This window comes from Juglans microcarpa x Juglans regia, chromosome 4S (genome assembly GCF_004785595.1).
Source record: "Juglans microcarpa x Juglans regia isolate MS1-56 chromosome 4S, Jm3101_v1.0, whole genome shotgun sequence".
In the NCBI taxonomy this organism is placed as follows: Eukaryota; Viridiplantae; Streptophyta; class Magnoliopsida; order Fagales; family Juglandaceae; genus Juglans; species Juglans microcarpa x Juglans regia.
This window is the reverse complement of record NC_054601.1, coordinates 23,474,023-23,498,054: the sequence shown is the minus strand read 5'-3', so window position 1 is coordinate 23,498,054 and position 24,032 is coordinate 23,474,023. Positions and strand designations below refer to the sequence as shown.

The following is a 24,032-nucleotide window of genomic DNA, read 5'->3' as shown; positions in this document are numbered from 1 at the left end:
TAGAATACAATTTTCTTTGGATTAAGTACTATGCATCAATAGAGGTAGCTTGCAGCTTTGAACGTCTATCTAATGTTAGCATGTTTCCATCTGAAATATCCGTGATGAACTAAGTCTTGAACCAGAACCTTTTAACTCAGGCTTCTCCACACCACACACATAGTACGACATATATCAGGTTCCTTTTAAGGTGGTGCATAAAGGTCGTGCACCGTATCTTAGATTCATGAGCGCTCTAGGGAATAGCCCAATTACCATAGATTACGGCCCTACGATCACACTCACATAGGTGAGTCCTCCAAGGATACCTGCAATTCAATACCTCGCCTCAGTCTTGGACTCATTTAAAACATTTCGCTTTTCCTTTGTCATTGCATTTGTAGCACTTACACCCTAGGGATGAACCTATAATAATATTTTAATAGTGTTATCCAGTCACTCAAATAGTTTGTTATTCCTATTAAACCTTCTTCTTGGGATCTCCAGTCAGAAAGGTTGGGTTGCCACTACCAGTGACCTAATTAATGGACTTCAGTTCCAACCCCCTTAATATATGTATAACCTTCGACTTTGCCAGTCCTTTCGTCAAAGGATTCGCTAGGTTATCTTCTGACTTTATATATTCTAAAGTCATGTATCCATTTTTTATCAGGTATCTTATCATAGAATGCCTAATACTCAAATGTCTCATCTTATAATTAAAGTGTTTATTATTACAAACACTTATCATAGCCTGATTGTCATAAAGAACAGAAATAGCTGGCTCTGGTTTTTTAACTAATGGAATTTCTGATAATAAATTCTTAAGACACTCTACCTCATGTTCGGTAGTATCTAAGGCTATTAATTCAGCTTCCATAATAGATTGTGAAATCACAGTTTGCTTAGAAGATCTCCAAGTCGCAACTGCTCCATCGAGAGTAAAAATATATCCACTCGTTCCCTTATGATCTACTATGTCAACTATCCAACTAGCATCACTATATGCTTCTAATTCTAATACAGTGGGATACCCAAAATAATGGATACCATATGTCATGGTTCCTTTCAAATATTTAAGAATTCTTTCCAATGCCTTCCAATGAGAATCATCAGGCCTACTATTATACATGCAAAGTCTACTCACAACATATGAAATATCAGGTCTAGTAGAATTAGCAATATACAGTAACGTATCAATAATTAGAGAATATCTCAGTTTTGACACATGATCTCCAAGATTCTTACTTAAATACAAACAATGATCAAGAGGAGTACTGATAGGTTTGCATTCGAATCTCTCAAACCTTTTAAGAATCTTTTCAATATAATGAGATTGATTTATGTTAATACCATTACGAGATCTCATTAATTTAATACCAAGAATTACCCGTGCCTCTCCATGTCTTTCATGTCAAAATTCTTAGATAAAAATTTTAACATCAAGAACAATATCTATATTGGTACCAAAGATGAGAATATCATCAACGTAAAGACATAGCATTACGCATGCACCATCAACTATTTTAGTATATAAACACTTATCAGATTCATTTCTCTTGAAATTATAAGATAAAATTATTTCATCAAATTTTTGGTGCCATTGTTTAAGAGCTTGCTTCAAACCATAGAGAGATTTAATAAGTTTACAAACTTTCCTTTCCTGTCCTGGAACCACAAACCCATCTAATTGATCCATGTATATCTCTTATTCTAGATCGCCATTAAGAAATGCGGTCTTTACTTTCATTTGGTGGACCTTAAGTTCATGCATCACTGCTAGAATAATTAGAACAAGAATTGTGGTTATTCTAGTAACAGTAGAATATGTATCAAAATAATCGATACCCTCTTTTTGTGTAAAGCCCTTTGCAACCATCCTAACTTTATTATTTGTTTTCAGGAAACATCTCATCTCATCTCACCTCATCATTACAACTTTCTCAAATCCCCACACAAAATAAAATAAACAATTCAACTTTTTCAAATTCCAAAACAACAATAATATTCTAACAATATTTTATTCAACTTTTTAACTTTAATTTCAACTCATCTCATCTCATCTCTGAAAACAAACGAGTCCTAAATTTATCAATAGTACCATCAGGTCTCAATTTCTTTTTAAAAATCTACTTACATCCAATGCTTTTACATCCAAGAGGAAGATCACATAAGTTTCAAGTGCCATTAGTTTTAAGAGATTCTATCTCACTGTTTACTGCTTCTTTCCAGAAAGTAGAATCAATGGAAAGCATGGTATCCTTGAAAGTCAATGAGTCTTCCTCCATAGAATAAGTATAAAAATCATGTCCAAAATTATTTACCTTTCTAACTTGTTTTCCTCTTCCAAGTTCATTTTATAATCTTAATACACTATCAGGATTAAATATAATGGTAGGTTGACTACTAGTGGAAAGAAAACTTACTGTAAATAGAGATCTTTCTAACTTATTTTTTAAATGAAATAGATCTTCAAAGAATATTGCATCCCTAGACTCCATGATAGTATTGGGATCAATACCTTAGACTTCTGATTTGATAATCAAAAACCTATATGCAGAACTATGAATTGCATACCTAACAAATATTGCATCTACTGTGTTGGGACCTAATTTCCTTTTCTTAATTTTTGGAACATTAACCTTTGCAAGACAACCCAAACTCTAAATAAATTAATATTGGGTATTCTACCCTTCCAGAATTCATATGGTGTCTTGTCAGATCCCTTAAATAGTACTCTATTCAAAATAAAACAAGATACAAGCATTGTTTCCCCCCACCATTGCTCAGGTAGGCCGGAACTAGAAAGCATGCATTTGACTATATCTACCAAAGTTCTATTTTTCTTTTCAGAAACACCATTGGATTGAGAAGAATATAGAGTGGTTTCTTCATGTATAATATCATTCTCCTCACAGTATTGAACCAATTGATTAGAGAAGTATTCACCTCCTATATCAGACTTGATAATTTTAATCTTTCTCTCCAATTGGTTTTCAACTTCAATTTTATAGACGACAAATTTACTACATGATTTATCTTTTATTTTCATCAAGTAAACATAACAAAATTTAGGCATATCATCTATAAAGTAATGAAGTATTTATTACCACCTTTAGAGGAGACACAATTTAAATAACAACTATCACTATGAATTAATCCAAGTAACGATGAATTTCTTATAACAGATTTAAATGGCTTTCTAGGCCGTTTTGATTGAACACAGATTAAACATTTTTCATCCAAATCAACAGAAAATTTATGAATAATCTCTAAATCCATCATTCTTTTAACATTATGATAATTAACATGGCCTAATCTAGCATGCCATATTGAAAAGAAACATGTACTAAATGCAAATTTATTATTAGAATCAAATTTGTCTACTATATTGTTTTGAATATTTATTACAAACAAACCACCACTCACATAACTTTTCCCCACAAATAACTCAAATTTAGTTATAATAACTTTATTAGATTGAAATAATAATGTATAGCCTACCTCACTGAGTAAAGATCCACTAATTAGGTTTCTCCTTGCATCTGGTATGTAAAATACTTCTTCTAAAAAAAGAATATTTCTAAATGTTAATTTGAGTACAATTTTTCCTACTCCAAATACTTGTGCAGAGGTGGAGTTACCCATCGTCACTTTCATGCCGCTTGTATCCTGATATGTTGAAAAAATATTGCGGTTAGAAGTGACATGTACATTGGCTCATGTGTCTACTATTCAATCAGTAGCACTACAAGCCAGATAAACATGGGGACTTATGGTTAGTACATGCCGTTCATCGGTTCCAACAGAGTCGGTCCCGGAAAGCAACATATGAGCATGTGGGTTAGGCGATCTTGGTTGTTCATTTCCTTGATATTTTCTCTTCTTATAGCGACAATTTTTGGCCAAATGACCCGGTTTGTTACAGTTGAAACAAATGGGTTTTTATCATTTTGTTAATATATGACTTTGGTTTCAAATTATTCCCATAATTAGTTTTACCCTTATTGAATTTGGATTTCTGATGTATTGGATTCTTATGTGTTTTATAGCTTTCTACAATATTTGCTTTAGACTGAAAATCAGAAACCAATAAAGGGATGAGATCATTTCCCAAGTGTTGTTCTTGGATCCTAATGGCAGAGATCAAGGTTTCTATGGTCATATCTTCAGTCTTATGTTTAGGAGATAGGCCGAAATTCTTCTATGAATGAGGCAACTTGCATATTGTACAAGCAACTTGGAGACGCTTCTTGGCCCAATTCATGGTAAAGAATAGTTAACTCATGGACTTGCTCTACCACAGATTTTGAATCATCCATCTTGAAACCAAGAAATTGGCTTACGGTGTACTTATCAATTCCGGCATCTTGTACACCATATTTCTTATCAAGAGCATTCCAAAGATCTTTGGCAGATTTAATATGTAGATAAACATAAAAAATGTATCACTTAAATGATTTAAAATCATACATCTACACAAATTATCTTTTTCTACATATGTTTGCAATTCAATAATACGTGCGGGCTCATGTAAATCATAAGAAGGAGGATCATTTTCAATAACAAAGTATAATCCAAATATTGTAAGAAAGATTTTCATCTTTTTTTGCTAATGCTTAAAATTGATTCCTCCAAATTTGTCAGGTACAATTGGTTCGTTTGAAATCATGGTGGCAACAAAACAATTAAAACACACCTCTAGTTTAACAAAGAGGATCTACTCTAAGAAAAGCGTCCATCACAACGTGCCTCAACACCGAGTTCTTTCTTTCTAATTTGTTTTTGTTATTTTACATATTCTCTAGTTTATAAAGCGTTTCAAAATATTTTTCAACATATTTTTACAGCCTTTCATAGACTCTCATATCTCACTATACAATGGGGTTAAGGACCCCTTTAGCCTAGAAAATATTTAAAAAAAAAATGATGTCTCCTGTCTTGAGGTTCTGTCAATAGTTGGTGAGAAATTCGGTTTTATGTCACTTCATGATTCCTTTTTTTATGTATAACTAATTGTCTTTCTTCCTCTATTGATTTTCCTTGCCTTATTCCTTACCTATTTTCCCTTTAGTTTATTGATGGCAGCTTTATCATGGCTGGAGAATTAGGCTTGATCTTAAGCTGTGCCTGGTATATTTGCCCCAACAGTGCTTGAAATGGAGCACAAATTGCAAAGACTCATTATAGATGGATGACGATTGGTAAAGACGTCGTTGGTGGGGTGATGCAATAGATTGGCTATCAGCCATCCATAAAGAGAGAAACTAATTTAATAAAAAAATAAAGGAAATAGCACAAGGACGTTGTGGGGAAGGGCCGGGAAATAAGAGATCAGAGGGAGCTGGAGCCTATTATGAGATTTGATAAGCGAGCTTTTCACTCTGGATCCTTTCCTAGCTAGGGTTTGGAATTGGAAAACCTTTTGTTTATGGAAGAGATGGGAGAAGACGAGTACTTTACAATTCAAATGAGGAAAGAGAGAGAAAGCTGCTGGCAACGTATAAATTATATTACTAAATTTTTAATTCATTGCATTTGAGAATTAACTATTAAATCTTCAATGAGAAATTTTATTTACAGTCTCCATTAGGGGATTGCATATGCAAACCATTCATTAAATAAATAAAAAAATATTTTGGTAAGGATATTATTATAATTTAAAAAATATTAAAAACAAAATTGACTAGACTTGCATATGCAATCTCCAAATGAAGATTGTACATAGCATTGCTCATCTTCAATATATGTAATTTGTTCTCAAGTTCATTGCATTAATATCGTAACATATATGTCAAGAGATAAATTAAAATTCAAAAGATTTAACAAGTACTTATTAAATTGAAAAAATCGAGAAATCTCAATTACACCAAATTTAATGTCAAGGAAACCATGTGGTTCATAGCTGCGGATATAAGTATGGAGTTACAAACACCTGTTACCTGAATTAGCACTTCGGCTTCTTTTGTTTACACATGCATGGCACGCGTGGAAATTGAGGAATAATGACATCATGTGCATATATATTTATATATATATATATATATATATATATATGCAACGTAATTTTTTTTCCGTTGGTCAAAGGATTAATAGATCTAATTACTCAAGCTAGCTATAAATTAAACTATATATTAAAATCTAATAATCTAAGATATATGGAAACTAAAACACAAATAATTAAATAGTTATAGTACTACTACTACTTAATTAAGGGTTAAAGTCAAAACTAGTACTTCTCGAGTGTTCATGAATCCATGATCATGAGTTTGCAAGAAGCTCCTTCAATTTTCAATTTTAGCATTATAATCCTTAAGTTCGAGAATTTTTACAATTAACTCTCTCATAATTAGGTACGACACGGTTGTCAACACATGAATTAATGATAAAAGATCTGTTGACGTTATTGTTACAAAGAGCGGTGCTACTATATATGCAACCGCTCATTTTGACTTTAAAATCTTATTTTATTTTTGTAATTCTTTTAATTTTTTATCATTGTAAAATATTTAAAAAATATATTAAAAAATATCAATATATTAATAGTCATTTCCTTAACCATTAAATAAAAAAATAATTAAAATATATAAAGTGTCAAAATGATGAAACAAATAGAATGGACAAAGTAACATTTTTCTTGTTACAAATTAATTAGTGATCTGCATCGACCGGTCTCTCTTTGACAACCAAATTAATAAAAGTTTATGTTGGGATTCAAAATTATTTTTTAAATTTATTTTATTATATCATTTAATTCAAACCATTTTGATCTGATGACCACCAAAAGTAACTTAATTTCATAAGAAAAAAACATTATTATCTAATAATATATCTGTCTTCTAGTTTTTGTGATTAAAAATATATAAATTAAAATATTCAAAATAACTCCACAAAGTTATAAAAACAAAGTTACATAATCTCATTTATAGTTTTCCCAAAAATATCTCAATTAAGCTAGCCCCACTAGTTTTACAAATTCCAAAAAAAAAAAAAAAAAACCTCAAAAAAATTCTACTTAATAATTCTTAATCTAAACACATGCAAGCATGCTTAATTTCTAATATATATAAATCCCAAATCTTTAACAATTAAGACCTTAAAAACCTAATGATGATTTCAGAGATCTTTTTATTTTATTGTCCTGGTGATTGAAAAGGCAGCTTTCATGCATGGACAAAGATCGATATATAAACTATATATGGTTAAATTTAATGAAGTAGTAGTAGTAGCTGCCGGCCTGGCCTCTCCATTTCTCTTCATAATTAATTTCAAGTGTTTTAAGTCGCATGGCTAGCTAATATTTTTAGTGTCATCAATTTCCCATTTCTAGAGTGGCTGTGAGCCACTTCAATTCACCATTCAAAAGGCAACTGAACAGTGCAAGATCGATGATGGAGTCCATTTTAATTAATTTGCACGCAAAAATCCATTTTCCTTATAAATAATAATGCTCGGCATGCGTCCACACACACACATATAATATAGAAAAATTCTATATACCATACTATCATCTCACTTTCATCCCATTAAGTATGATGTGGTACATTTGTCACAATTAAATAATCATTTATTATATACTTTTTTATCATTTAATAGTGATAAATATGTCACACACTACTTAATATGATCAGAATAGAATGAGAATGTGGTATATATAGATATATATATATTCTCTCCATTATTCTCATCCATAGGCAGGATAATATATGTGTATATATATATATATATGTATGTATATATACATACCTCTATATATGTTGTGACTTTTCAGCTAATTTTGCATAAGTCAAAATTAAAATAAATAAATTCTCTTCGCTGATCTTGCATGATCTCTAAATTATAGCCAGCTAGCTAGGCTAGTTATTCATAAATAAGAGGATCTCCATCTTCCACGCTTTGCAACGTCATTTCATTTGTGAATTTATGGATCTGATACCAAATTCTCAACAAGCTGGCAATTAATGAATTAATAAATAATAATAATAATTAAATCAAAAAGGAAAGAAAGTACAATTCAAAATGTGTCATCTGCTCGCGAGTTGCATGCCAATTAAACTACAACCACACATATATGGTTTGTGTTTTCATGACTTAATTGAGTACTGCAAATTCAAACATCATGACTTAAAAGAAATTGATCAAGACTTCGTGAACTACTAAAATATCATGTTCTTGCATTTTTTTTTTTTTTACAAGTGACTACCATTAATTAATATTACCTCAAATGACATATTGCTACATCAACATAATTTCTATCAACGAAAAATCCCATATTGCATGGCTGGTAAAAATTAATGCTATAGGATCTAGAATCTTCTTTCCCCACTACTCTATTATTGCATTTAGACTTGCAAATATATATATAAAAAACTATGATATTGCATGAAAAAAAAAAATGAAATCAGAATATTAATCTGATCTCTTTTTTAAGTCTAGCTTCCATCTGGCCGGATGAATGATATAAGAATTGACTAAGAAGGCGTAACATCCAGCCATTGGGGTCTACCATGTTAAATGATTGGAGATATGGATCATGAAATATCAGCACTAGTCCTCCCAATATATATATATATATATAAAGATCTGGACCCCGCAACTTTTATTCTAAAGGATACAATAATGCATGAATGATAACATTCAGGGAGCATAAATTGATTGGTATTCATGGAAAACTTCATCTATGATCTATATATCTAGCTAGGAATATGTATGATACAAGCTAGGCATTTTGAGCCCATGAGCTAGCTGGTTAGATGGACCTAGATGGGATGTACATGATCATGTCACGTGCACAAAGCAATATATATGTGATGTTCCTCCAACCAGCAACAACCCATATGTCCCCAACGAGAAGACTCTTTCCACTCCATTCCAACAGGAACTTATCCTATGCATGGGGCCCCCTATTGCCTTAACTTTGTGCTACAATATTGCCGGCATAGCCTCGACTCTGTTTGCTCCTTACCGCCCTCTTCAACCGCCAAATTAAATCAATTGGTGCTTTGCTCTTAAGGACCCCACCCCGGCCCCAAGCCATGCATGCCTGCCCAGACATATTATTCTTTATTTTTTCTTTTAAATAATTACTAAGTATTATCGAAATACGTACAAACACATGATATTATTTCTATCTTATATACCATGCATGCGGCATGTTGTCATAAAATAAAAATATCATGTCATCATCAATATTATTTTGAAAGCAGTAGTACTTAATAATTTTTGTCAAATAATTGTGATGTATGAGATCGGGGCATGCATGCAATGACCATGCATGGTGGGGGTAGGATTACTGACATATTGGCTCTATATAATATGCTTTTCCCCACTTTTAAACGCAAAGCATGATGGTTGTGCATGAAAGCTTCACTCCCAACAAGTATTGGAAAAGACAGTTCAAGTGGCCGGGGCTACCTAGGCCAATGAGGCAACCCAATTAAAGCTAGCTTTTGCTTTATGCAAAAGTCGGTGCGTTTGTTGATGCTTACATATATATATATATATATATATCCATCTCTCTCTCATGAAAAATCATTCTAGATTATTATGTCTCAACTCTGAGTATACTAGGATCATGTTTAATTTGTTGTTCAATGCTTAATGATTCTGTCGATCTTCTGCAAGTACTTCGAGTTTCTGCTGATGATCTCTCTCTCTCTCTTCAAATCAACTTTATCATGTATAATTCTTTAAATAATGGAAAATGCTTGGTTGCCTTCCAAAAGTTATTTCTAGTACATTTTATTTCTTTTTTATTTTTTTATTTTTTTTAAATGTTTAAAAAAATTACCACTAGTGAATTTGTGTCATGTGTATGTATTTTTTTAACATTAAAAAAAATACACTAGGGGGCACTAGTTTTTTAGGAACATTTGGAGGGCAAGGGCCATTTGTATTTCTCTTCCCACCTTTTTAAGGTGAAATACTTTGTACAGAAATTCGCCTCCTCGATCGGAGGAAGACCGAGAGTGTGTGCACCTCTCAGCACAATTAATTGAGATCATGTCTTAAAATTTTATCTATATTTTAACTTTTTAAGGCTTAAATTTGAATAGAGGCGCGCGGATACATATAGTGTGTATAAAGGTCCTACATGATAGTTATCCAATCAATAGATCATCTTATTCTAATATAAATATATATTTAAAAAATACCACGAAGAAAATATAAGACATTTATCGTAGGCTTTCCTGCATATATACTAGCTAATTGTAATGAATTCTTCTATATATAATTGATTTAGGAGATGCTTAGAGAATGAGATAATATGAGAAATCTGTGAATAGTAGTTAAATGGTTTGTAAATAGCAGTGAAATGATTTAAGTTAAGATGTTTAATTTATTGACTTTTGGGAAAGAAGAGGAAAAAATCGAATAAAAAATATTATAAAGTTAAAATATTGTTAGAATATAATTTCTTAATATTATTTTTGCTTTATAATTTGAAAAAATTGAATTATTTTTTTATATTTTATTTAAAAATTTGAAAAATTTGTAATCAGTAAGTAATGATTAGATGAGAAATGTGGCGCCCCCAATCCCCCTTATATAAATACACAGGGATCGAGACGCCAGGATGGTGACAACACGGTCACACATCCCAACGAAGTGCCAGTGTGTGTACATGCAACAGTGTACAAATAAAATAACGCAACGGATAATCAAATAAGTACCAGAATTTAAATATAAATATTTAAATACAATTTATCTTTAAAAAAATAAATATACAGTCATCCCAAATATAATACAAAAGGTAAATACATAAATTGATAAAAACACATAACTCATTAAACAGGAGCAATCCCAGATCACTCCTCCAACGGAGCCAAGCTAAGGTTCGTCATCATCATCTGCATCAAAATCTGCGATACCATAAAATGGTACCACAGGTAAGTATAAACCAAACAACTCTCGGGATAAAAATACATTAATGCAACCAACAATATAGCAAAATACATTTAGCCATAAAATATCATTTTTTTCCCAGAAAAATGATTATTTCCAACACACGCCAAAAAATTCCATTTTGGCCCAAAATAACCGTAAAACATTTTCTCATAAAATGATTCACACAAACAATCCATTTATCGAACACTGTAGGCGGGAATCGCAGGCGGGACTCTACCACCGTCCCTGCTTACCACCATCCCTACCGCGTGCACCGTAGGCGGGAATCACAGGCGGGACACAACCACCATCCCTGCTTACCACCATCCCTATCGCGTGCACCGTAGGCGGGAATCACAGGCGGGACTCTACCACCATCCCTGCTTACCACCATCCCTACAGTTCCTTTACACACAATAAATACTTAACAGAGCACTGTAGGCGGAATCACAGGCGGGACACAACCACCATCCCTGCTTACCACCATCCCTACAGTCTCTTTTCCTTTTACTCACATGAAAATCCAAATCCAATAAATACATGAACATGTATGCAATACACGAAAACCCAGTTTTCTTTACAAACATGATCATGCATGCAATATGCGATGTACGTGAACAAGTCATAACCAACAACCACAATTCACAATGCAAACAAACACAACTCCGTCCACAATCCATCCGACCCCCGAAACTCCTCGGACTCAGTCCGGCAAAACAAACCAATTCACAGATAATATGTGTTAGTGCAAAAATATATTTAAATCACGAAAGTTCTTTAAGGAAAATACTTACAGTGCAATATAATAATTTCCGGAGGATCTCGAAGTTGCAAGTGGTGATTTCTGAGCAACACCACAGTGTAAAATACACTGTGGCCGTGGGTCACAGATACCCACTTTTCAACGAGGACAAACGAAGACCCAAGATTGATAGGGTAGGGCCTAGGGAGGTCGGTGAAGCCAATGGTGGTGGTGGTTTGCCGTGGGTGGCGGCGGAATGGGCGGTAGAAGATCAAAATGCCCAAATCGGAAATGTAGTTGGTGGAGCTTCACCGGTGACGGATCGGAGGTGGGGTTGGGTCCAATGGGTTGCCAAGAGGTCGGGGATGAAGTGGTAGGAAGATGGTGGCCAATGGTGGTGCGACGGCGGCGCAAAGGCGGAAGGAGTGCCGCGGCTTCGAAGAGCTACTGGTGGTTAACGGCGGCACGGATGGAGGTGAGGTTGGTGGGGTGAGGTCGCCGGCGGCTGGGGAAGCTAATGGGCTGGGCGGTGAGGGCCACCGCCGGCTCACGGCGGCGCTGGCGTGAAGGTGGCCCGCGGCTTCGTGGGGGGCGTGTGGGCTACCGGCGGCGAGGTAGGGGCTGAGATTTGGGAGGTGAGGTCGCCGGAGGGAGGGGGAGCTGGTCGGCTGGGCGGTGTCGCGCACGGCGGTGCGACGGCGGCGCTGGGAGGAGACGATGGAAACGGGCGGAGGAGAGGAGAGAGAGAGATCGCGCGGGAAGGAGAGGAAATAAGGAAGAAAAAGAAAAGAAAGAAAAGAAAAAGGAAGGAAAGAAAAATGGAGGGAAAAGAAATGAGGTCCAATCCTCATAACTTGGGTCACAAAAAAGATCCAACGGAGACGATTTTAAAACCACAAGTTAAATAAAATAATTTAAACGTAATGGTAAAGTCAAATTGAAATAATTAAATCCCACGGTAATTAATTTAAATATTAAAAGCAATTTAAATGCATAACAATAAATAAATATTTGGAAAGCACATAAAAAAATAATTTTCACCAAATTAAAATCATAGAAATAAACTTACTAAAAATCCAACCAATTTTAAAATAAGAGGATAAATTTTTGAACAATAAAAATAATCCTTCAGTAAAAATACACTGAAATACGGGGTGTTACAAGAAAGTTGAAAATTTAATATTAAAAAGTATTATGTTTAAGTGATGTTTAAACCGGAATGATCAAATTATAAGAAATTTTGAAATGCAATGTGTTTATCAACAACGCCCCTTATTGTACTACTAATGGATATTGGTTATAGATAGGGCCTTGTTGGGAAGTCCTATGGAACCCATGCATGCATGCATGCTCAAAGATCTTGCTAGCGATTTAAATTTTTCGTTAGTTTGTATGTACGTATCTAACTACCTAGCTCGTGTAAGATGCATGCTAGCGAGCTAGCTAGGGATAATCTCTGTACCAACCATAGGAATAATTGATTACATAAATTAATAGGGGTTGCAATTTAATTAGCAATAAGCAAGCAGTACTTTTTCTAGGTAACAAAACACTCTTTATTCTATTCTTGCGGACGTACTTGTGAATTACGCGCGCACTACTGTTCCGATCGAAGAGGAAAGTGCATGCAGCTAGCATGCATGGGACATGCATTGTCACCGTGCACTACTGTTCAACTCGCGCGGTAGACATCGATCGAGCAAGCCCCAAGAGACATATATAATTTATAAGACACCCATGCACTTAAACATCATCATGAGTACTTTTGTAACAGCTAACACAAACATTATATAAAAGAGAAAATCTATTATGCCGCCTCACTATGATCGCTCAATTTGACCGTTGGTCAAAAATTTTTTTTTATTTAGTGATTAAGGAAGTAATTTTAAATGTATTGGTGTATTTTTTTATTTTTTAAAAATATTTAAATGTATTAAAAAATGTAAAAAAAAAAAGACAAAACTACCAGGCGGCCAGCGGTAAGAGTGAGGCGGCATAGTAACCCCACTCTATATAAAATTAGCAAACTTCATCGCCGCCTTAAAGCTGAAGAGACAAAAAAGAAGAAAAAAGAAATACACAAATTAATTAATTAATATTGCCTATATATATATATATATATTGTATTCTCACCCGATGCGCTCCACAATCATCAGATCACGGAATCGAATGCCCATAAGACCAAATCATTGGTAGGGGCCATGTGTTTAACACAATCTCCCCTCCTCTTAGCCATCCATGTGTCACCCCTCTTCGAATGACACGTACGTTTCGAACAAGATTTTATGTGAGAGAGTAAACAAGCTGGGAGGGGGATAAGGCTAGCTGGTGGGGGGTACTGATGTCATGATCAGAACCACTAGCTAGTAACTTGGTTTTATCTGTCACTTGCTCGAGTCTCTTCTGTATACATACATATATATATATATATATGGATGAGATCTCATCCTCTAGAGGATGAGATTTGGAGTTTATTTAATTGTTTAATTAGAAAGAATTTTTTTTATAGGAATATATATATCATGTGCGATATTCATCCCTTGAATTGAAAGTTGGTGTATACATTGATACATAAATTATTATTTTTTAATTATATTATCAATTACTAACTCATGTATCAAAGTCAACATCTATATCTAGCTACTTAGTTAATCCAGAAATGTTAAACTGCGCGCAGCCAGTCGCAGACAAAAACTATGGATAATCCTTCTATATAAAAATGGCCGGAGTGCTGTCTCACTTGCTCTATCATAACACCAATTTTATATTTATCTAAGCAAAGCAACAAAGAGCTGGGCCCTCTTATGATCTTCTCTAAATCCTTTAACGAGCCATATTTATGGAATGCCACACCGTTGACATGATGATTGGGTATCACTAATTGGAAAGACAAAAAAAAGTCAGTACTCTAATCATGTAATTATTTAATGACTCTTATAGAAAAAAAAAGTTAAATATCTATCAGTGTGATTAATAGAAATGATAAACTAAAGTAAAGATCATGATCAGTAATATTACCCTTTTTTTTATATAAATATAAAATATAATATGTTCAATCTTTTTGCTTGCTTAGGCATTAAGACTTGAAAAAGAAAAAGCTAGCTAAAAAAAAAAAAAAAAGAAGAAGAAGAAGTTAAATCTCAATCTCAATGACATTTGTTGTCCCGGCCTCCACCGTCTGATTTGCATGATGATCATGCATATATACCGACTCAAAGTATAGCAAATAAATGCATGGTACTTAACGATATAAATGTTCCGTTTGAATTCGAAACTCATTTCAATTCATTTCATCTCATCATTACAACTTTCTCAAACTTTCATACAAAATATAATAAGTAATTCAACTTTTTTAAATCCTAAAATAATAATAATATTAAAAATATTATTTCAACAATATTTTATTTAACTCATTTAAAACTATCTCAACTCATCTCTAAATTCAAAATAGACTATACATGCTGTCATGCTATATACTGTATGTACCACGGCATGTAATAGAGTATAGTAGGATACAGTATATACTATATATTAATTCTTGATATCTCGAGTAGATCTAATGTGCTGTCATGATATCTCGAGTACTACTAATCCAATTTTAAAACTAAACGTACGGCTGGAAGCTATATATATGCGCGCATGCATGCTTGGATATGATCTCACAAATACGGCTATAATTATGAGCACAACTTTCTCATCCTTCTAATTAATTAATAACTAGCTAGCTGGGGTTCTCAACAATATAATTAATTGTTGTATGAGGTAAAGTTTTCTTAATTAATGAATAATATTAATAATATATAGTTGTTTTGTAACAGTTAAGGGTGTAATTATAAGTTATATAAAATACCATTAGACTAGCTAGGCCGTTGTCATGATCATCAGCTTGTTAATCGATATGTATTATTTTGCTAGTTTCTGTTATTTAATTAGGTTTATCATGTTCATGTTTTATGGGTGACCTAACTTCTCATCAGCATCGCCGACAAAAGCAATATTATTGAAAGTGCTCATTGTTTATATATTTACACAGAGAGAGAGAGAGAGAGAGATTGAGATCAGTAGTAGGTCCCCAATTCTGCACATCAACTTTCTAGTTAAGCAAAGAGACCCCCCTCCCCCAATAATTCTTGTTGATGAATCATAATCTGGTAGGATGGTATTAATATATATAGGTTTTGAAACTCGATCCAATGGTGTTATCTACCTACTTTCCATTTTTTTTAAAAATATTTTTCCTTTCCTTTCTTTTCTTTTTCACACATCATCACACATAGGAAGAGATCAAAACCACTGATCTTAGTACAACTCTACTAGTCGAGAACATAGCCTGAAGACAATAAGAAAAAGAAAAGAATACAGCTAGAGATAGTGCACATCCCTTTCTAATCTTGGCATTCATGATGCGTAAGAAAAAAACGGCCCACCCATCGATCCTCATTAATTAAAAGAATGCCATATAGGTGAGGCAAAGTGACATGGTACCCATCTCGATCTCTAGCTATAGTTGCATTAGGCATCGATCATGAGTGGGAGACAGTTCATGTGGTCGATCTGTTATTAAAAAAAGAAAAAGAACTTATATATCCATTCATGGCTTTTACATCTCCTATTTTTCTTCTTGGAAATATCTTGAGTAATCTGTGAATGAGTGCAAAAAATTGTATGTAATTTTAAGAGAGAGAGAGAGAGAGAGATCCAAGGCTGCTTGGACTAAAGTAAAACGAGGCAAAAGTGAGCTAATAATTGGTAGATGTAAAGTGAAACTTTATACTCAAGGAAGCATGGGAAAAGAAAGTGGTCGTAATAGTTAAATTTGGTACGCTAATGGGTAGCGAAGGGGCGGGCGAATCATCCTCTTGATGTGTTTCCCACTTCCATTTGAAGTACTGTAGTATTCTAGGGTATTTGAGATAGATCAGATAGAGAGAGAGAACTTTCTCTGTTGTTTTTTTTTTTTTAATTTTTTATAAAGGAAATTGTAATATTTTCTTTATTATAAGAGTGCTGATAACAATATGGTATTTAGTGGGGTTCAAATGGTCAACCTATGTAAGAGAGATAGGGGGAACTTTGATGATTTCCCAGGCTGAGATTCGTTTCTATACTCATTCTCACCTTTGATTAATAATCATAGCCACCCACCCACCCACCCAACGCCCCCACAAAAGTCTCATTCATTCTCTTTCCCCTTCTTATAACCCTTCTGCTCCCATAACTTTCAACCATATTATCTCTGGCCTCCTCCCCCTATTTCACATAACAGAGAGAGATTGTCTTCTCCAAATGGGTTTTGATGATCATATTGTTTGTAACACAGGCCTCGTTCTAGGGTTAGGCCTCACATCAGCAACACATGAAGAGATTCCATCTCCATCAAAGGCAGGGCCGCCAAAGAAACCGTGCCTAAATTTCACGACCATGAATTTTGAGCCGTCCTTGACGTTGGGTCTTTCCGGTGAGGGTTATGGCCACCAAGTCCCCAAAAAATTGATGTGAACAGAGGTTGTGACGAACCGGTTGACTTGTACCGACAAACTTCGCCTCACAGTGCTGTTTCTTCCTTCTCTAGTGGCAGGGTCAAGAGGGAGAGAGACCTTAGCAGCGAAGAAATTGAGGTAGAGAGAGTCTCTTCAAGAGTCAGTGATGAAGATGAAGATGGTCCTAATGCAAGAAAGAAGCTTAGGCTCACCAAGGAACAGTCTGCTCTTTTGGAAGAAAGCTTCAAGCAACATAGCACGCTCAACCCTGTAATCTCTCTCTCTCTCTCTCGCTCTCTCTAGATCTCTCTCTTCGGTGTTATTGTTTCGATCTGTTCTAAGTATTAGGGTTGATGTTTTGATCGAATTAACAGAAGCAAAAGCAAGCTTTAGCAAGGCAGTTAAATCTACGGCCTCGACAGGTTGAAGTTTGGTTCCAGAACAGGAGGGCCAGGTATGTATATCTATCATCCTTAACCCTTACAAAAAAGTAAAACTAAAGGTTCCATAACCCAGGAGAACTTCCAAAAGGGTCCCCATAAAAAACTGCCCATAAACTACAGTAACGGGCTCCAGTTTTTAGATAGGAGGGTTTCATTGTTCCAATACTTTTTTTTTTTTTAATTGTTTGGGGATTCATATTTTCCAAGTTCCGTGAGCAATAAATAAGTAATGTTATTTGTAGGACAAAGCTAAAGCAAACCGAGGTAGACTGTGAATTTCTGAAGAAGTGCTGCGAAACACTGACAGATGAAAACAGGAGGCTACAGAAAGAGCTACACGAGCTGAAGGCACTGAAACTAGCCCAACCCTTGTACATGCACATGCCGGCGGCCACCCTCACCATGTGCCCATCATGCGAAAGGATTGGATCAGGGGTCGTCGGCGAAAACGCTTCCAAGATCAGCACCTTTTCGATGGCTCCTAAGTCTCACTTCTACAATCCCTTCACCAATCCTTCTGCAGCTTGTTGATTAATTAATAGGGTGTTAGGATTAACTAGAAGAGAAAATATAGATCATATATATATATATATATATATCCTCTCATAACCCCTGTTTTTTTCTGGTCTCGAGGGAATTGCTTGTAGCAAAAAACTAGTGTAATTAAGTTGTAGAAATTAAATAGTCGTTACGTACTGATCATCATCAATTGCCTTTCTTTCTTTTTTCTTTCCTTTTTTTTTTTTTATATATATATATGTGTCTTGTAAAGTACTGTTAAACAATATTATATATATATATATCTACGAAGAGATATCAGTACTATATATATATTATTAATTTTTTTATTAATATTGATTTATTCGATCTTTTGTTTCAAGTTCAGACACCTCTTCACACTACAAGAAAATAGGTTTTTTCCAGTACCAAATTTCGTCGCAAATACCTTAAAAAATGGATATAATAGACAGTGAGCATGAGCTGCAACTTCTTGCAATAAATTAAACACGTACATATTATATATATATATATATATATAGATCCTTATATAATACATGATGATATTCTGGTTACAGGATATATTAAACCTAGCTACGAGAGATAAGGATGCATGATAACTTGTTTTGGCAATTAATTAAGGTATTTTGCACGTACGATTTCTCCCTTTTACAATAAATTATAAAAGAAGCTTATAATTAACCTTTTACATAAATTTCTAAAAACTTAATGTCTAATTTAAACTGTCATGTTATAATTAATGATAATATGATGACTAATTAGTCACGCCACGCCACGCCACATTCATGCATGTTTTTAGTGTCATATATATAAAAAAAGGAAGAAAGATCATGGGATACTCATAAATTATCAGTTGGATGTTATGATTAAGTAAAAAGCAGGGGATAGGTGTGGGGAGGAGGTTGGCTCACGTGTATCTCTCTCTAATTCAGTTGTTTTTGTGTATTAGAGAGAGAGAGAGATATCATATGGGTCTACTAAATGGGTGGTCAGAGGCGTGTAGAGAAAGTAAGGAATGGATGATTCATTTGAAGAAAGTATTCCAGATAGAGAGGATTATGGTCTCGTGAGATGCTCTCCCTTTCAGGGGACTGGTGGGGCGCACCCCACGTGATGTCCCAATGGGCCTCTCCAGTTCTTTTCTTTTTTTTTTTTCTTTTTTTTTTTTTTTAAATTAATTATAATTCACATTTTTCTTGAAAGTCAGACAAGACTAATTTTGTGGGCCCCGAACCCTTTGCCTTCTGATTATTCGTTTTGAACAGTGATATGAAATGAGATTAATTAAAAAATAAAAATTAAATAAAATAAAGTTAGAATATTATTTTTTAATATTATTATTATTTAAAAATTTAAAAATTTAAAAAATTAAATTATTTATTATATTTTATATAAAAATTAAAAAAATTATAATAATAAGATAAAATAAGATAAAATACAATGAGATAAAATGAATACTTAATAGTAAAAGTTTAAAATTAATCCAGTAAAAGAATTGTTATAAATATAAAGAGATTATATAAAATAAATTTATAAATTAATATAATTTTATAAAATTTATTAAATTTATTTTATAATAAAAATAATTTTATAATTTAATATATTACATTACATTCATGAGTTTCTTTCGCGTGGTTGACTTTCCATCACATAATAATGGTACTTGAGAAATAATGTTACTGCAATTTGCCGAAAACGAAGGGCGCAGATTAATGGGAGAAACAAGAAAGTGAGAGAGCGAGAGAGAGGTAGAATGTAAACGTTAGAGGCACGCCAACATGATTAGTGCCGACAGGCAATGCATGAATGATGACTACTGATGAGAGGGAACTTCCGTAGTAATATTAATAATAATAATATTATTATTAATTATTTTATTCACACATTCACTCATTATGGTGCGGACCAATAATTAATGAGAGGGACTTTCGTGGAAAAGAGGTACTTTCCCGGAAAACTCATCATTTTCATCATCATTTTTCTATCAACATCGTCATCATATCAATTATTTGTTTTTGAACCTTAGAAAGTACGTGCAAGCTTGCTTTACGCGCTCTCTATCTCTTACAATTTAAAAAATAAAAACAAAAAATCTTTCTTAGATATAGTTTAAATAGAATGATAAAGATTAGATAAAATAATTTTAGATGAGTTAAATAAATTATTATTAAAATATTATTATTATTTTAAGATTTTAAAAAATTAAATTATTTATTATATTTTATATAAAAATTTAAAAAAATTATAATATTAAGATGAGATGAGACTCGATGAGATAACTTCTGTACCAGAATGAGCCCTTAGCTTCCAATAAATACAAATATTTTATACAATCATATTTTAAAATAAGGGACAATTTTATAAGATTGTAAAAATACTTTATAAAAATAACATTACTTTACAAAAATACTTTCATTTTAAAATATGTATTATAAAATATATTGTATAGATATAATTATCCCCAATAAAATACCATGATGACAAGATGACCACTACCCTCTCTCCCCTTCTCCATTTCCTACTGAGAGTATTATATCCCTTTTTTTTTTTTTTTTTTAAGTTTAGCGACATGAAGTCTTATCTACAATAATATTTGAGATAACCTTAACTTGCATGCCCGTCACCATCAAAATTAATTAAGGTTATGTTTGACAAACATGTGAATTCTCAAAATTTATCATATAACTTCATTTTCAAACATCACTCAAGTACAAAATACTTTTCAATTTCAAAATTTCAATATTTTCATCTAATCATTAACTAATCATTACTTAAATACAAAAATCAATATAATTTTTACAAATTTTAAAACAAATATAATATTAAAAAATTACATTCAAATAATTTTTTAACTTTATATATATTCACTTTCACACACTCCATTACAATACTTATTTTAAACTATATTTTTATTCAATTTTTTCCTCTCATTTCTCAAAACTAAATAAAACATCCTTACTTAAATCATTTCACTATCATTCACAAAATTTCGAGATATTTTAAACATGCAAACATGCCCTTAACATATTGATGTGTAAATACGTGTGTTTAAATATAAAGATAAAAATAACAAATCACATATTAGTGTATGGTGCAGGCTGAATGATAAGTAATATTTCTCAAGTTAACCATTGACCAAACTACTTTTAAGAAGTTCTTTTCTTGATACTTAATCAACCTTTTGTTTTTCTTGATACTCGATCAACCAAGAAATTCAAAAGGATTGGAGCATTCATTTGACTTTATTTTCTCCTTTTTTCTGTTTGTTTTAACAATTGTAGTTAAGTTTTAATATAGTATCCAATCCCGGCCTTTGTGACCATCAATAATGTGTAATCAATTATGAAGGGGAAAAACCCATAGAAAATGTGAAAGTTGTGATTCATGTCATTTTCTTTTCTACTTTTTTAGCTAATTCAAAAGAATTAATTGTCACTTGTCATGATGTGTGTCGACACATGATGAGGGCCAACTTGCATTGGAAAACGTGTGTAGAAGAGAAGCAAAGTTGCTTTAGACAAAAGATTTTGAACGTTCAAAATCTTCTTACGGGCCTGATGATTATTTATATATAGACTCGCTTTATGTAAGTGAGCGCACAAACGCAATTATTGAAAAAAAAAAGGAAAAAAGATCAACACGAAACACACATGTCTTATGTTGGCTACTTTGTCGGCCTGTCGAGTTTTCGGTTGAGTTCGATTGTACATATATTAATATATAGGATATATATGATTAATACACTAATTGATTGTGCATCGATCATTTGGTTTAGATTAATACAATAATGTTGTCTTTCATAGTAAGCGTTTGTCTTTCATGGTTTTGGAGGCCACATGATAGATACCAGGCATGAAGTTGATCATGATCATCAAGGGCTTCTTCTAATTTTCTTTGTTTCTTGGGAAATAGAGGTAGGAAAGGTTGGATTCATGATGAGGTTGACATATTCATCATGAGTAACGTAAAATGTGTGAAAGATCAGAGAATAGTAGATTATTATTTGCTTACTAATTTCCCAACTTAATACAGCTTATATCATGGGTATGTCTTAATTTAGTTATATACAAAAATGATCAGTTAAATAAAAGCAGGGTGATCCTGTTCTGCATAACATTTTTCTTCTTATCCTCATCAAATGTAGAATATAATGGTCATTTAAGACAAAATTAAAGATACACACTATAAGAAAAAGTAGTTTTCGCTGCTACTTTTCTTTCCGGCGACTAAACAGAAAGTTTGGAGAATGTTGCAGTGCTAAAGGAGACGCTGATCTTGTCTCAAGGAGATAGAAAAGTTCTTATTAAAGCAGTGGCTTTAGCTATTCCAACTAATGCAATGCGCTGTTTCAAGTTACCTATTAGCCTGTGTATTGAGTTGGAAAATATGATGGCTCACTTTTGGTGGGGTCAGAAAGCAATTGAGAGAAAAATTCACTAGATTAGTTGGGAGCACGTGTGTGAATCAAAGTTCAATGGTGGTTTGGGTTTCTGAGATTTGAGTACTTCTATCACTGCCCTTTTGGCAAAACAAGGCTAGAGAATTTCACAACAAGAAGATACTCTGCTGCATCAAATCTACAAAGCAAGGTACTTTTCAAATGTCAGTTTTCTTGAATCAAGAATAGGCACTAATCCATCATATGCATGGAGAAGAATTTGGGAAGCAAAGCATTTATTATTTCAAGACTATCAATGGCGAATTGGGAATGGATCCTCAGTAAAAATATGGGAAGATATGTGGATTCCTGGGCACCAAGCTCTATATAAAGAGATGAGAATGACTATGGAGAACAATAGTGAAGAAAGAATGGCATCCCTTGTTGATAGAAATTCGAGTTGGTGGAATGTAGAGAAAGTTAGAGCCAGCTCTATTCAATATAAGGGTGGCTCCTAATCATATTCTGAAAATAGTTATTTTTCTTGGAAAGCATGCAGATACATGGATATAGAAACATGAAAAGAATGAGACCTTTAGTGTTAAAAGTGCTTATAGATTCTTCATAATCTCCACACGAAATAAAGGTGAGAGCATAAATGCTCAAGATCATAATCAGCTATGGAAAGAGACTTGGAGGATGAAGATTCCTAACAAAATCAGAATATTTGCATGGAGAGCTTATAGGGAAGGGCTTCCAACAAAAGCAAATCTGAGGCAAAAGAGCGTCGAGGTTGAACCTACATGTGTGTTCAGCCAACATAGTTTAGAAGATCTAAAATATGTTTTAGTTTATTGTTCTGCTATTAGAGAAGTTTGGTATAACCATATTTCTACTATGAAGGATCTCGAAAATGATTATATGTCTATCAAGAATATTGCTATACTCTTATTGAATAAAGGAGATATAAATGATCTCATTACTTTCTTCCTAATAGCTTAGGCTTTATGATACAAGAGAAATAAGATGGTAGCTGAGCATCTATACTTGGAACCCACACAGGTTATTGACCATTGGGATTCGACATTATTCCCAACTTCAAAAGCAGAGAAAATATGTTGTTGGAGACCCCACTTGCTAGTTATTTAAACTCAATGTGGATGGTGCAATGTTTTTTTTTTTTTTTTTAATCTCCGTAAGGCTGGAGTGGGAGCTATTCGAAGAAATGAGAATGGTAAATTAGTGATGGTTGCTAGTAAAGTGGAGAATGAAGTGTTCAATCATGACACCATTGAGCTACTTGCAATGTTTAGAGGTTTACAACTTTATGCTCATTTGGAATTTTCTAAATTAATTCTTGAATGTGATAGCATATTTATGGTAAGGGCTCTACAAGAGGTGAGTGTTTCTTTTCCAAGTCTTGGAAATCTATTGACAGAAGTGAAGAATATGTTACATCTCTTTACTGAGTTTAAGGTTCAATATGTGCCAAGAATGGGAAACGAGGCTGCTTATCAACTTGCATGCTATGCTTGGAAGGTTGAAGATATTGAGATGTGGTGGGAAGATATTCCAATGTGTGTTGCACAAACTGTATGGCTTGA

The 24,032-nt window shown here is 33.4% G+C and overlaps 1 protein-coding gene across 1 annotated transcript; it reads left to right on the top strand.

The window, feature by feature from the left end:
* Window positions 1–16,737: 16,737 nt before the first annotated feature.
* LOC121261865 (homeobox-leucine zipper protein HAT22-like) lies at window positions 16,738–18,233 on the top strand. The gene is given in 4 exon segments (XM_041164271.1): window positions 16,738–17,092; window positions 17,095–17,358; window positions 17,463–17,542; window positions 17,774–18,233. Coding segments are annotated over 4 exon segments (831 nt in total). The 5' UTR covers window positions 16,738–16,894; the 3' UTR covers window positions 18,063–18,233.
* The last annotated feature ends 5,799 nt before the right edge of the window (window positions 18,234–24,032 follow it).